At 35.4% G+C, this 16,218-nt stretch overlaps 1 protein-coding gene across 3 annotated transcripts in view; it reads left to right on the top strand.

Moving 5' to 3' along the window:
• Positions 1-16,218, top strand: part of SLC39A12 (solute carrier family 39 member 12) — a 72,396-nt gene that overhangs the window by 26,144 nt on the left and 30,034 nt on the right. For 2 of the 3 annotated variants that reach the window (XM_081033779.1, XM_081033777.1), the window contains 4 exons: positions 5,002-5,174; positions 7,909-8,061; positions 12,709-12,819; positions 15,403-15,469. In XM_081033779.1, the coding sequence (XP_080889905.1) occupies positions 5,002-5,174; positions 7,909-8,061; positions 12,709-12,819; positions 15,403-15,469 (504 nt within the window). The remainder of the gene's footprint in view (positions 1-5,001; positions 5,175-7,908; positions 8,062-12,708; positions 12,820-15,402; positions 15,470-16,218) is intronic. The other variant, XM_081033778.1, reaches the window with a different exon arrangement.

The raw sequence follows: 16,218 nt of genomic DNA, 5'->3' as shown, positions 1-16,218 counted from the left end.
TGAATATTCTATGTTTTGTATACAATTTATATAAACTGATTTTATCCCCTATGTAGGATAAAATAAGTTAAGACCTAGTGACTTAACTTAAGTCATAGACCAACTTAAAAGTGCATAGTTGAGAAGTGGCATGGTGTAAGAGAAAGAATGTAATATTAGAATCTGAAATGTAGAGTTGAGTCATGGCTTCTATCCCCAGCCAACTCTGTGATCTTCGGAAATCTCTTTATTTCCCTGAGCCCATCTCTTTTTCTGCACGATGAAAAGCAGTGATGTCCTACATGGCTCTCCATCCTTTCACACAGCATGGCACGTATACAAAAAAATGAAGGCACTCTGGGATAATCCAAACAGGCTGCTTTGGGACAGAGGTAAATGGTGTAGGCAGGTATCAGCCCCCCAGACCTGGCTGGTATCCCTTGGATAAGCACTCACCTGTGTCCCATTGGATCAGTGCAGTAGGTGGGCCCTACTATAAGGCTTCTAGGGTACCTGCCAGGCTCAAATGGGATAATGTGCACAAATCTGTGTTCTGTAATTTAAAGCAATATATATATATATATATATATATTTTTTTTAATTGTAGCCTAAGAACATCCATGATGGATAGTAAAAATGTGACCATTAATCTATGCAGCAGTTAAATATTACCATTGATCTGAGGGCCTTGTATACGTTATGTTTTTCAGAGATGCTTTTCTTTCTCTTTGAGACAATCTTCAAAATCCATCTTAGCTGAATTGTTCAGCTACTCACTTCTAAGTCACAGTGGATTCCAAGGCATCAAAAGGCTTGTTTGAAGATTTTAAGTGAACAAAAATATGCCAGGCTTAAATATCTAAAATTCCACATTCACTGAGAGACAGAAAGCTTCATTAAAAGTGAGCAGCTAAATAATTCAGCACCTGGTGGTTAGTGATGGCTCAAAAATGGATGCAGTACATAGACCATGGTACCTAGGAGTTTCCATGAGCATGTTTCTATTCCCACCACATGGCCCAGTGTCCGGTACATACAGGCCACTGGGAAGTGTGTTTATGAACTGAAGATCTGTGAAAAAGTTTTTGTCTTTCTAATGACCTTTTAGACTCTTCTAAGGAGTAGTCTTCCTGAGGAAAATTTAAACATCACACTCACTGAAAAACCTAGAAAAACGTTTCAGTCCTCAGTTTAAAATATTGCATTAAGTATCTAAAGGGATGTGTTTGTGTTTGGCCTTTTGAAATCACAGAAACGTAAAATGGAGAGAGAAGGACACAGGAAGATGTTATTAAGACAATCATGTCCAGTGTGCTGAAACTCAACCTGTAAGCACCACCTCCAACTGAGTTTCCAGGAAAGAGCATGACGGTCAAGTACAAATCAAGTTTCAGACCCGTGCCAAGTAGCTGTGCATGAGCGGCTAAGAATTTATTAGGTCAAATTCTATTGTTGCGATGGGAAACATTTACATAGCACAAGTCTGTGAGTAGCCTGACTCCCATCAAGATGTCATGGCACCTCGGTAGGAGTTAGTTAGTGGGTTAAGTTAGTTAGCAGAGTCCGGTGGCCACAGAAGTCAGAGGATGTCCTTGCTACATGGGAGCAGGTGAACTCTGACTCACAGAGGACCTAAAAAGATCTTTGAGTTCTAACGTCAGGAAACATCCATTCTCCTCTAATTGGCACCACTCCAGTTGCCCTCAGGACAATGGGGAGGGGGTAGACGAACGCAAAAACTTGAAACATTGCCTGGGAAATGTCAGACCCTAATTTGTCCTTGTGAGTTCTTGATATCGTAGGATCTTCGGTAGTTACTACCATAAACATGTGGGAACTTTGAACTTTATTAGACACCCAAATGCTCACGTTCAACTTCAATCTTCATGTTTTAAATATATGTATTAGAAAGACAATCCCACACACTCTACCTGTGAAAGAATGGGATTTGAAACTTGGTTGAATATTTCTAGGGATGTTTTCATGACAAAGGTATTTTTTTTACTAAATTAGAACAGAATGAAACTTCTAGGCGGGTGTATGACCATTCCAAAACATTTTATTTTTACATTTTTAATTGTGGTTAAAAAATACAGGAAATTTATCATAACTATTCTTAAGGGGACAGTTCAGTAGTATTAAGCATTTTCAAATTGTTGTGCAACAGATTTCTAGAACTTTTTCATCTTGCAAAACTGAAACTCTATATCCAATGAACAACTATCATTTTATAGTTGTTCCCTCACGGCAAAAGAATGATGATGAGATTGGGAATATTGAAGTTTGAAAGTTTTTTGTCTCCTCTGAGTATATCACCAACTCTATTAATATTGGACCCTGTATAATTTATAACTTATAATTCAGTAAAGGTCCCCTTAAAATCCCAGGTCTATTACCATATGACCAGCTAGTGTTGTTCATATGATCTAAGAGGATGAACCTTCCAGAAAAGTACAAGCAAAATGAGAATGGAGTATTTTTTATTATAACAAACTTTAAGATGATGGTTTCTTAAAATCTACAATGGGCTTTAAGTAGCGTGAAAACTACATTGTTTGATTTAACTAATTATTTATCTGTAGTTATTAAAGGAAGTGATAGTTTAATTTTGTAATTACCTCCCTTCATTATTTACAAACCAGTTTGCTATGACTTCTTAGTAATTTATAAATAAGTAGAAAACAGTATTTGTTCTGAATTATCTGCAACCAAAAGAAACCAGTGGTGTGAATAACTCTTTATTCCCAAATCATTTATACTCGACTCTGGAAGCCATTTGTTCCCTCTTTTAATCTTTCTCTTTCCTTTCTCCTTTGTATCTTCTCCTCTCACACACATTTGTTTTTGTTTGAATAATTTAAAAACTTGTGCTTTCTGAATATATGTATTTTTAAAATCTAGAAGCCTAGAAACATGGAATACATTTGGAGGTTATAAAATATTATAGTAATAATCCCAAATGTAGGCAGTCCAAATTTATGTTATCAACAGTTACTCATTCATTGATCAGTTTTTACTACCTCAATCACTCATTTTAGTCATTGAGAATGATAAACACTTTTGATATTACAAATAATTTTGAGAACTTTTGGAAGAAAGTACTCATTTTGTATACATACATAAATCTACATGGGCCTAAACCATATGCTACCTCTGTAACACTGTTTCTTTGCCTTCAAAAGGTGTAAATGTGACTAGATGGAAATCATTATCTGTCTCTCAGCAGAAGATATAATTTAAAGTGAGAGAAATTAATTTCTTTGGAGATAGAAGGTTAGCTCGGTCTTTGCTTGCCACAGTGATTTTTTTCTCTTCAGTTTATGGAAGATGTTTTATTTTAAACAAAAAGACTTGGATTTTATCTTGTAGATAATAAAGCTCCACTGAAGCTTTTTTAAATTGTTTTTTTTTTTCAGTTACAGTTGACATTCAATATTTTATATTAGTTTCAGGTGTATAGCATAGTGGTTAGACCTTTATATACTTTATTCAATGATCCCTCTGACAAGTCTAGTACCCACCAGGCACTATACACAGTTGTTACAAAATTATTGACTATATTCCTTATGCTGTACTTTACATCCTGTGATAATTTTCGAATTACTAATTTGTATTTCCTAATCCCTTCCCTTCTGACAACCATCAGTTTGTTCTCTGCATCTATAGTGAGGATGTGGAGAAAAGGGAACCCTCGTACACTGTTGGTGGGATTGCAAATTTGTGCAGCCACTATGGAAAATGATCTGAAGGGTCTTCAAAAAATTAAAAATACAACTACCTTATGATCCAGCAATTCTGCTTCTGGATAGTTACCCAAAGAAATCCAAAACACTACCGTGTTTCTCCGAAAATAAGACCTAGCTGGACCATCTGCTCTAATGTGTCCTTTGGAGCAAAAGTTAATATAAGACCCGGTCTTATTTTACTATAATACTGGGTATAATATAATATAATATGATATAATATAATATAATATAATACTGGGTCTTATATTAATTTTTGCTCTAAAAGACACATTAGAGCCAATGGTCCGGCTGCGCCTTATTTTGGGTGAAATATGGTAATTCAAAAAGATATATGCACCCCAATGTTCACTGCAGTACTATTTACAATAGCCAAGATATGGCAGCAACCCAAGTGCTCATCAATAGACTGGATAAAGAAGATATGGTAAATACAAGGTCAGACAATGAAGTTCGTGAACTCATCCTAGAAAAAGTGCTACATACCTCATTGCTGAATATCACTAGAGTCATCTTCGAAGTACTCCCCTTGGGAAGCTATGCACCGATGCCAGCACCTAGTCCACCCTTCAAAACAACTTTGGTACTCTTTTTCTGGAATGGCCATCAGAGCTGTCGTTGTATTACCCTTGATGTCCTTAATGTCATCAAAATGTCTTCCTTTCAATATTTCCTTTATCTTCTGATAAAGAAAGAAATCATTGGGGGCCAGATCAGGTGAGTAGGGAGGGTGTTCCAATACAGTTATTTGTTTACTGAACAGCAACTCCTTCACAGACAGTGCCGTGTGAGCTGGTGCATTGTCGTGATGCAAGACCCATGAATTGTTGGCGAAAAGTTCAGGTCGTCTAACTTTTTCACACAGCACTTCCAAATAGTAAACTTGGTTAACTGTTTGTCTAGTTGGTGCAAATTCATAATGAATACTCCCTCTGATATCAAAAAAACGTTAGCAACATTGTTGCAACAAAGTTTGCGAACTTAATTGTCAGACTTCATAGCTACAGTAGAATATTACTCAGCCATAAAAAAGAGTGAAATCTTGCCACAGAGATTTTTAATAAGACGTCATCTGGGTAACTTTAAACCAATGGGGTTATTTGGTGAAAATCTTTCTTTTCCTTAACAATGAAAACCTTTTGCCCAGTACAACTCTGATAAAACAATTTGATATCCCTGTCAGCTGTACTGTAAGATGGATTCTTTTGGCGTTTTCACTAGCTGAGGCACCACAGAGGGAGATGAGCACTGACTGCTTCGCAATCTCCTTCTGACTTAGAATACGGCTACAGCACAGCGGCTGTGACGCTGCTCACGCTGGGCTCCATGCTTGGGACCACACTGATCCTTTTCCACAGATGTGAAGAGAACTACAGCCTTATTTTACAGCTGTTTGTGGGCCTGGCTGTTGGGACACTCTCTGGGGATGCTCTGCTCCACCTTATCCCTGAGGTAAGCTGCTGCTTTCTGTTTCACACAGAGTGTTTCTAATTTCTCTTTACAGTAAGCCACTGGAGGTGTTTATGCAAAATTTCAGTGAGTTGGATGATATTAATAGATACAGTGGCCAATGTTTGCATGGCAGTGAATATTATTCTCCCAAAGCACTTGTAGGAGAAAATAGATGACTGGTCATTACATTCACCCTATGATATTCTTATTTTTTTGAAATAAAGAAAGGTGATCAGATATAGATTCCTATTAAGAAAAATTCATGAAACATCTACTAATTACCTGTAAAAGAAAATGAATGGGCTATAAGACGTTGCATTGGTTTTTCTCCAGTTACCCCCAAACCACATCCATCCCATTCTCTGCCCTCCTCTGCTGCTTTTTGTGCCCCAGAAGATTGCATCGCCTCAGCTCCCTTGCAGGATGGATTGTGGTTTGGGTTCAGCCAATGGGAGGCGCAACCGAAAGTCAGGGTAGGAGGAGAGAGCAGCAGGGGTATTTCTGCCTAGTTCTCTCCTGGCTCTGGTACTTGCTTGAGAAGCAGCTGATTACCTACCTGCAGTCCTGCAACCCCCATGGAGGCCTTCTCCCCAGCTCCACCTCTCACTGAGCTCCAGTAACATTACTTCCAACCTTTGCCCTTTCAGCCTTGAGTGGTAATGGTTTCCTGGGGTGGCTCGTTTCTCGGTGCTTCATTATCCCATGTTCATACTCTGACTTTGCCCTTACTTCTGTAATAGCACTATCATTAACCTTTCTGCATTTGAACCATCAAAATGAATTTCTCATTCTTGCCCAACTAAGAGCGTCTAAATTTTTCTAAAGAAAAATGTGAGCACCAGGAAGCTGGTTCTGTTGAAGTCTTTGAGGTTCTTTATTTGTCAAAAATGAAAGGACTACGGCCTGAGATGCAAAAGAGTTTAGGCAGAAGGGTCTTCAGATGAGAGCATCTATTTCCTCTGAAATCTCTTATGGCGGATAATGATGGACAAATGATCCCTCCCTCTCACCAAGGCTGAGATATTAAAAATTTCCACAAGCCTCTGGCAATTTCCTACAGGGTCACTCTTGTTGCTTAGAGGCTCAATAGTTATTAGATGTTTTGAAAACTGAAAAGTGAGCATTGGAGAAATGAAACAAACCATTATTCGTTTTAATTTCCCTTGTAATCTAATTTTCTGGAAATAGTTCAGAGCTTATTGGCTTGAGGCGGTAGCCGAGGCCTTTTTCTAGGTCACCACAGTGGCTACAGAGCTGTTTATTTCCAGGATCCTGGGAAACAGAAAAAGGACCTTAAAGCTTACTGGGTCTCCCCTAATGGGGGAGCACACAGCTCAAGTTAGCTGGAGGATTTGGGGGCAACTGGGACTAACAAGTGGCTCTGCAGAGACTCTGCAGAGACTGTGTTACGGAGGAAAACATAAAAGATTAGCTGGATTTCATGAAATTTGGAAGGCAGTTGCTTTACTTGAGGAAAGAGACAAGGGCAAAAACTATTGGGAAGAGGAAGAATGATCCAGTACAAATATGGTGGAAAGCTAGAAAAATCAGTGGTTCTTGGATATTTTCTATGATAGGTGTTCAAAGGACGGCACAGAAATGAGAAAAAGAAGTCATGGTCTTGATTTCCTTTTTTAACTAACTTTATTCAACTTATAAACCTACATTTTATTCTGAGCTTGTGGATTTTTTCCTCCTGTTTTATGATATTACAATTTTCTTTATTTTCTGAAATAATGATAGTTATAAATATTAGGTGGGTATCATTTAATGTTTTTACCAGAAGAAAAATTGACTAACATATGTTGGTTTTTAATTATGTGCATAAACTCAGTGTACATATTCACTCGTGTACTTGTGTGTGCATATATATATATATATACACACGTAAATATCTACGTATATGTATATACACATATATACACATATACTATATACACATATAATTTCTTCCTCTTTTTAATGTAATGGTCATTAATATCCAAATGTGGTAACCACTGAGCAATTTTCCAAACTGCCTCTCCTGGGGACGTGATATGGTACATAACAATTTACTAGCTCACAAGAAATCATGAAGTCAACTATTTGAATGAGTCAACCAATGGGACGAGTCACTAGAGGAAAATTCCTAATGCTTTTTATATCTTTTTTATGCTTCTTATATCTTTTGTGTCGTAGACTGCTGACAGTATTGGTGGGTATACAGTATGCACGCGATGGAAAAATATCTTTCAGGTGGATTTCTGACTTCTTGGGACATTTATTAAAAGTGTTCTTTAATTGCAATGGAGCAATGGGACAATAAACTCCAGATGAAATGAATCTTTATATTTGTTCTGGATATAAAATAGATTGATTGTTATAAGACACTGCTGTGAACAGATACACATTGAACTCCTGAAAAAAATATTCAGCTAAATGACTGAGAATGTATGAAACTTTAGGCCACTTACTGAAATAAGTTTAGGCTTTATTCTGTTCATTAGTAGAAACTACTCAAAGCTCTCCCTTCTTTTCTCTTGTACACATTTTCTTTTACTGTGATTAAATCCTATCTCAGAAGTATTTATATATTTAAAAGCACACTGGGCTTTGAATGTTTTCAGAAGTTGTCATGAGGTTCTCTGGAATGAAAGTCGAGTATATTCAACATGGAAACTACTAATTAATACTTAAGTCATCGAAAGTTATTTTTTTATGCCTCTCTCTCTCTTTTTTATTTTTATTTTTTTAGGTTCTTGGTTTACATAAGCAGGAAGCCTCAGAGTCTGGACATTTCCATGAAAGCAAAGGTCACATTTGGAAACTGTTGGGATTAATTGGAGGCATCCATGGATTTTTCTTGATAGAAAAATGTTTTATTCTTCTTGTATCACCAAGTCCCAAGGTATATTTTAAATTTTATTTATCCTTTGCTGTAGGGCTTCATAATATTCATTTTTTATTGAGAAAGTACTTATCCAAAATTGACATCTTCATGAAGTTGTCTGTGTAAGAGAGGGGTCTCTGATTTCCAAAATACACAGGTCATTCTGACTGGCAGCTACTCTGTAAGTATGGTTATTAATTTTTCAAACATCTGTTGCTGAACCATTGATGTCCTTGTTACAACCTGCTATTTGACCTTCTGGCTAGTTTAGAAACAGGAGACTACTTCACGCCTGAGAGTGAGGGGGCCCAGAGCCTAGCTACTAATCATTGTTCCAAATGTCTTTCCTAACCAACAACAAATAAACAAGCAAACAAAAATTTTGAAAATTCACAAAATTACTCATTATTTTCTATTCTCAGGGCACTTAAAAGAAGTTCAGGGATGTTATTTGTGACAGATCTTTTTCTGTAGCTTGAATCATTGCTTTCCTCGTGCTTGTATTTGATCAATTTCTATGTATATGATGCATAAAATACAGTGTGGCTTATTTTATTTTATTTTATTTTATTATTTTTGCTCGTACACATTATCCTATAAGAAAATAGATGAACTCTTTGGTGGAATGGTTAAAAAGGTAAACACTTATGAAAGACTCCAGGAGATTAAAATAAAGCAAGTTTTCTTTACAAAGTATTGGGGCTTTGTAGAACGTATGGTTTTTTACCTATCCCTGACGGTCTATGTTCACATAACATATAATGCTTATACTCAGCTCAGACTTTAGTAGTCTTTTCAAATATCAGCCCCTGTTTATTATCATTTGTAAATTTATTCAAAAATTCTATTCTATGAATCAAAAAAAGACGGTTTTGTGGGTGGGTAGAGAGATGATAGATGGATAGATGTGTGACAAAAATAGATATAACCAAATGCCAATGGTAGGAAGAAGTCAGTAATCTGAGTGTTCACATTACAGTTCTTTCAGCTTTTCTGTATATTTGAAACTTTTCATAACAAACAGGTTTTAAACAAAATCCTGTAAAAGAATTTCTGTTTTAATGAAGCATGGTTGTTCTTTGGCTGGAGGCCCAAGCCAGGATGCTATAGTAATTGAAAATTAGGACAGCGAACTTCGATCATGACTCTGCTTTAGAATTTTAGGTACTTAACTTCCACAAAATCTCAACAGCACAAAAAACAATAATAGATCAGCATTTATACACAATAGATCAGCATTCCTAGACTGCATAAACTAAATTACAAAGTCAACATATCAACCTATGTGGAATAGTTGGATGTTTAACCAGGATGGAAATGAATGAAATCGATTCTGACCATCTAAAAATCTAGTTTGTTCAGATTGTCCTTGAACTTGTCAGGGAACTTAAAATGAGTTTTAAGAACATAATTTCAAGATTCATGCTACTGTATAAAATAAAAAGAACGTGCATATTTTAGAAGCTATAAATGCTTTAATTGATGAATACATTTCTAGAGATATTATTAGGTTGGATCAAAAGTAATTGTAGTTTCTTTTAATGATTTTTTAAAATTAGTTTCCAGTGCACACGACAAAGTAATACTTAGATGTTTATCATTTATCCCTCACACTGTGTGAACCCCTCTCCCTCATTCCAATATCCCTCTGACATCGCACAGAGCCATTACATTTCCACTGTCTCTATTCTTAGTGCTGTACTCTGCTTTTTGTAAGTATATATATACATATATACATATATATATATAATTATAGTTGACATTCATTATTGTTTAGCTTCAGGTGTACAGTGCAGTGATCAGGCATCTACATCATCCCTGAGGTGGTCACCCAAATGGGACACGTGTCCATCGGATACCCTACAAAACTTTACAACATTATTAATTACGTTCCCCAAATTAATTTTCCAAACCCAGTGGCCATCTTGTGGTTACTGACTGTTTTCTAATCCCCTCAACTTCCCCCTTATCCCCACCCCCCTGCCCATCTAGCAACCCTCAGTTTTTCCTCTTTGTCTCCAAAACTGTTTCTGATTAGTTCATTCACTTATTCTTTTCTTTAGATTCTGCATATAAGTGAGATCATATGATATTTGTCTTTCTCTGTCTGACTTATTTCACTTGACATAATGTTCTCTAGGTCCATCCATGTTGTTGCAAATGGTAAGATTTCTTTCTTCTTTATGGCTGCGTAATACTCCATTGTATAAATGTACCACAGCTTCTTAATCCAGTCATCTACCGATGGGCATTTCGGTTGTTTCCATGTCTTGGCTATTGTGTATAGTGCTGCAATAAACATAGGAGTGCATAAAGATTTTTGAATTGGAGGTTTGGATTTCTCCGGATAGATACCTAGGAGTGGAATTGCTGGATCATAAGGTAGTTCCATTTTCAGATTTCTGAGATACCTCCATACTGTTTTCCATAGTGGCTGCACCAATCTGCAATCCCACCAACAGTGCACAAACGTTCCCTTTTCTCCACATCCGTGCCAGCACCTGTTGTTTGTTGATTTATTGATGATAGCCATTTGACTGGGGTGAGGTGGTATCTCACGGTGATTTTTACTTGCATTTTTCTGATGGTTAGTGAGGTTGAGCATTTCTTTATATGTCTGTTTGCCATCTGTAAGTCCTTTTAAGAAAAATGTCTCTTCATGTCCTCTGCCCATTTTTTAATTGGGTTATTTGTTTTTTTGGAGTTGAGTTGAGTGAGTTTTGTATAGATTTGTGATATTAACCCCTTATCAGATATATCATTGGCAAATATCTTTTCCCATTCAGTAGGATCCCTTTTTGTTTTATTGATGGTTTTCTTTGCTGTGAATAACTTTTTAGTTTGATGTAATCCCACATGTTTATTTTTTCTCTTCCCTCGCGCGAGGGGATATATCAGTAAAAATCTTACTCCGGGTAATGTCTGTGAAGTTTCTTTCTATATTTTCTTCTAGGTATTTTATGGTTTCATATCTTACATTTAAGTCTTTAAGCCATTTTGAATTTATTTTTGTATATGGTGTAAGGAGGTGGTCCAGCTTCATTTTTTTGCATGTGTCTGTCCAGGTTTCTCAGCACCATTTATTGAATAGACTGTCTTTACCCCATTATAGATTCTTGCTTCCATTGTCGTAGATTAAACGGCCATATAGGCATGGATTTATTTCTGGACTCTCTATTCTGTTCCATTGACCTAAGTGTCTGTTTTTGTGCCAGTACCATGCTGTTTTGATTACTGTAGCTTTGTAGTATAATTTGATGTCAGGTATTGTTATACCTCCTACTTTGTTCTTATTTCTCAAGATTGCTGAGGCTATCCGGCATCTTTTATGGTCCCATATAAATTTTAGGATTATGTGTTCTATTTCTGTGAAAAACGTTGTTGGTAGTTTGTTAGGAATTGCATTGAATACGTATATTGCCTTAGGCAGTATGGACATTTTAACTATATTAATTCTTCCTATTCATGAACATGGTATGTGTTTCCATCTATTTGTATCTTCTTTCATTTCTTTCTTCAGTGTCTTATAATTTTCTGAGTACAGATCTTTTACTTCTTTGGTTAAATTTATTCCCAGGTATTTTATAGTCTTTGAAGCAATTGTAAATGAGATTGCTTTTTAATTTCTCCTTCTGATGTTTTATTGTTGGTATATACAAATGCAACTGATTTCTGAATATTAATTTTGTATCCTGCTACTTTACTAGATTCATCTATCAGCTCTAATAGTTTGTTGGTGGAGTCTTTAGGGTTCTCTCTATATAGTATCATATCATCTGCATATAATGATAATTTTACTTCCTCCTTACCAATTTGGATGCCTTTTATTTCTTTTTTTTGTCTGATTGCTGTAGTTTTTGCCATTACTTTTAACCTTTTAAACCTCAATTACTTTTGCACCAACCTAATAATTTAGTCGTTACAGGGTGCAGTACAGTTTCAATGATTATCCTTTTGATACCGTCATCAGAAAGAATTCAAAATTTAATTTTGTAGTAAATAAAAAAGACAATATAAATGTGAAATCTAAAAAACAAAATAAACAAAACAGAAACAAACTTGTAGATACAGAGAATATTTTGATGGTTGTCAGATACGAGGGGGTTTAGGAGGTGGGTGAGAAAGGGAAAGGATTAAGATGTGCACATTGCCAGTTATAAAAACAGTTATGGGGATGTAAAGTACAGCATATAGAATATAGTCAATAATATTGTAATATCTATGTATGGTGTCAGATAGGTACTAGATTTATTGGGGTGATCACTTCATGAGTTCTGTGGATGTCTGTCTAATCACTATGTTGTACACCTGAAACTAATATAATATTGTATGCCAACTGTAATTGAAAAATAAAAAATATTAAAGACAATATAAAAACACCACTGTTTAAGCCTTTTCAAATCATAACCAGACATTTTTTGAGTTGCATTGTTAAAGCTTTCTGAATATGCTTTGAATGGTTGTTGGTTCAGAGCAGTCCTGTTCTTTTTTTGAGGGGAGACATTTTAGCAAGTAATTTTTTAATGATGAAATCCTCCCATTGCTCTTTTTGTGTCACCACCACTCTGGCCAATATGCAAACTGTTAACAGAACCGTGGAACTGACAAAAGGCTGCATCTGTGTTTTTCTGGATTCAGCACTAATTTTCAACCATCCTCATCCAGCAGGACGTGTCATTGGTTAATGGGCCTGTGGGACATTCCCACCATCTTGCACTCAACTCTGACTTAAGTGACCAGTCAAGCAAAAGCAAATCTGCTTCAACTATCCAGTTGGTAGGTTACTGACCTGAAGTATTTTACTGGTTTGATTACCTTCTTTCTTTCATTCCTGGATGAACAGATAAAAATCAGTAGGGTTGATACAGATTCCACTTGTGATTTGTCTATTCTCAACTATAATAAATAGTTTGGAAAACTTTGCCACACACCTGTTTTAAAGAATAGAAAGCATTTTCCACAGACTTAAATCATTGCTTTCTGCACTACTTTGAAACACGTATGACTCAGATTGACAAAATATGCAGCAACTTGATCCTTCTGTTTATCAGTTTTTATAAACCACTTGACCTTTAGTTTTCCATTCTGAGTAATCCTTAGCCATGGCTAGGTGGGTGCAAATAAATGTTGAACAAGGAATTAGTTAGGGCATCCAGGAGTGGGTGTTCACGTCACAATGCAGGAGAGAACCTATTCTATTCAATGAGATGTCTCATAGCTTAAGGGCCTTTGTTACATTGAATTTTCCGTGACAAAAATGTTCCACATGAATTCTCCGAACACAACCTCCAGTCAGATTGCAAACAATATTCCCATTCTAATTATCAAAGTAACAAATAAAGGGACAGAAGAACTACGAAAGGAATATATGATAGTGAGAAAACTTGCCTCCTTATAACCATGGCTTTGGGGTAGGGGTTTACAGTGGATAGGTCCCTAACTAAGTAGAGATAAGTAAGCTCCTTCTGAGACATTAACACAGCGAAATAGAAGGCAGTAGACTGAAGAGCTAGAGATAACTCAGCGATAAGAACCAAAAAATTTCCTTTAAAAACACAATTTTGAAAGCCGTGTAGTGTTTATTGTTTAGATTCTTCATATGTAATTTGAAAAAAGTTAACTTCAGACTGAGATTAGTTTTAAAATCACTCTAATGATGACCTTGTTCCTTCTATTTGAATGACAGGTCCATAACACCAAGATGCACAGAAGCAAATCTCTGATGCTAACTTAATGAGTTTTGTTGTATTTGAATATTTTAGCTCATTAATAATATAGTCACTCTTTCTTTTGTTATTTAAGATGCAAGATCAACCTAAGCAAATAGAAATAATATGAACTTTAAGGACCATTTGGCTCAATTTCCGGTTTTTCAGGAAGGAGGGGAACTTACAGTTCCTTTCAATCAACAAGGAATCATGGATGTTTGCCTCTAAAAGACTTTACATAGTGTGACAATATATAGCTTTTTGGGAAAAAAAATTCTAAAATAAATATTTGAACTCCTGTGTTTTAATGGAACTCTGGGGCTTTTTGATTACAATCAGGCTTTTGATATAATGTAAAAAGATCATACTTTTGTTTATTTCTAGATCCCCCAATTTCAGGCAAGAGGCTGTCTTCTTCCTCTAATCCTATATCTGACAGGTCCTACCTTCTCAGCATCCTTTTTTCCAAAAATAGCCTGTCATTACATCTTTTGAATAGCTGCTATTATTCCAACACGTGCACTTTAAGTTTACTTTCTCTGTTTTACATTTAAAAAAAAAAAGATGTTTACATTACACATTAAATTTGTGTCTCCACAATTTTGGATGATAGAATTATATGAACATGCTTTTAAAAGAACATATTCAAAAGGCAGATAAAAAGTATTCTTCTCATGTAATAGAATAAGAATCTGAGGCATAAGGAGGGGAGGTGACTTCCCAGAAATTGAACCGTGAGTCAGTCTCTGAAATAAATCACGTAATCTTAACTCATATTATAGATGTCAACTTCAAAATCTCACTTTCCTGTCATATGAAAGGATGAGAAGACTTTAAAATTGTTAGTATATTTGTCTCTTGTAAGTCTGTTGATCTTTCTTAATCATCAAGCTTCTTTTACTGACTGGCAAAGCAACAAAAACAGTATTATCCTACGATGCGTGAAATGAGGTGCTGGGTTGGCATGGGGTACTTCTCCATCCACAATGCATGATCTGCTTAGAGATCAGGTCACAACCCACTATACAGGAGAAGACCAAATTAGGTCAAGAATCAAGAATCTTTTTTTTCTTTTTCAATTTTTGGGTTTCAGAAGGCTTACATTATTTAGAAGTCTGAATTACAGACTGTCTCGGTAGCTTCTAGCACTCTATGAGAGACTGATCTACATAGGAGTGCTATTTTTATCTCAATGCACATAGTACAAAAGCATGCTTGCAGACTCACTCTCAGCCCTACTTTCTATATTTGTTTATCTAGAAGTTCTACCCTGTTTCCTGGAAAATGAGATCTTGCCGTACCATCAGCTCTAATGCTTCTTTTGGAGCAAAAATTAATATAAGACCCAGTCTTATTTTACTATAATATAGGACTGGGTCTTTATAATATAATTAATATAATATAATATAATATAATACCAGGTCTTATATGAATTTTTGCTCCAAAAGACTCATTAGAGCTGATTGTCCGGCTAGGTCTTATTTTGGGGGAAACATGGTAATATTCTCTACAATCTCTACAATATTCTCTCCAAAAAGTATTACAATATCTTTTAAAAATCAACATAACTTCAGATGTTTCATTTGCTAGTAAAATGATGGCTATTGCAGATCTTTCATCATTTATTATTATTATTTTTAATTTAAAATAGAAAGGACCAGAAGATTTCCAGGCAGCTGAAATTCCTATAGGCACTATTACAGCTTCCAACAGAAAAGGTGAGTACCCACTAAAAAAAGCTAAACATTAAATTTAGAAAATGCCATAGAAAAAAGTGATGTCTGCTTTAAAATAAATGTGTCAAAACCATATAAATTTCATACTGGGTATGTATTTCATTATTACAACCTTTACAATAGAATTTTTAATAAAGACTCATTCCTATCAGTCTTTCAAACACACCATTCATATCAATTTTACTCCATTCTTTAAAAATTTTGTATTCTACAATTGCTTAAAACTGATCTAAAAACTTCAAGTAATGTAAATATATAAGTGGTTATCAGAGCTCCTTTAAAATCATGTTTGCGTGATGATTGAGCTTTTCACTTCCTATGAAGTCTGAAGACATGATTGGTTTTTTTTGTTGTTTTTTTTTTTTTTGTCTTCTATTACAGTCTTCTAAAAATTGATCACAAATGTCTATCTCATTTGTAATATTGTCATTAAGATGATGGAGTTCAAATCTATGATACCTCATTATAAACATTTTAATCTATAATTAATTGGTACAATTCATTTTGTATAATTTGTATAATTAATTTGTATAAATTTATTTCTATGCCTTTCCCTATTTCTGAATTTAATTTACTGATTTTCAATAGGAATTTATTCCTTCTTGCTTATGTTTCTGAATAATTCTTGGAATGTTTTCTTTGGTCTCTTTTGGCTTTCATCAGTTGCTCCTGAATCTTTGCCCCATTTTTCTGATTTATATTACTCTTTTGTGACACAATTTCCCAATGTT

The sequence above is a fragment of the Rhinolophus hipposideros genome (genome assembly GCF_964194185.1).
Source record: "Rhinolophus hipposideros genome assembly, chromosome: 1".
Lineage (NCBI taxonomy): Eukaryota > Metazoa > Chordata > Mammalia > Chiroptera > Rhinolophidae > Rhinolophus > Rhinolophus hipposideros.
The sequence above is the reverse complement of the archived record's forward strand: the minus strand, read 5'-3'. Positions and strand labels throughout refer to the sequence as shown.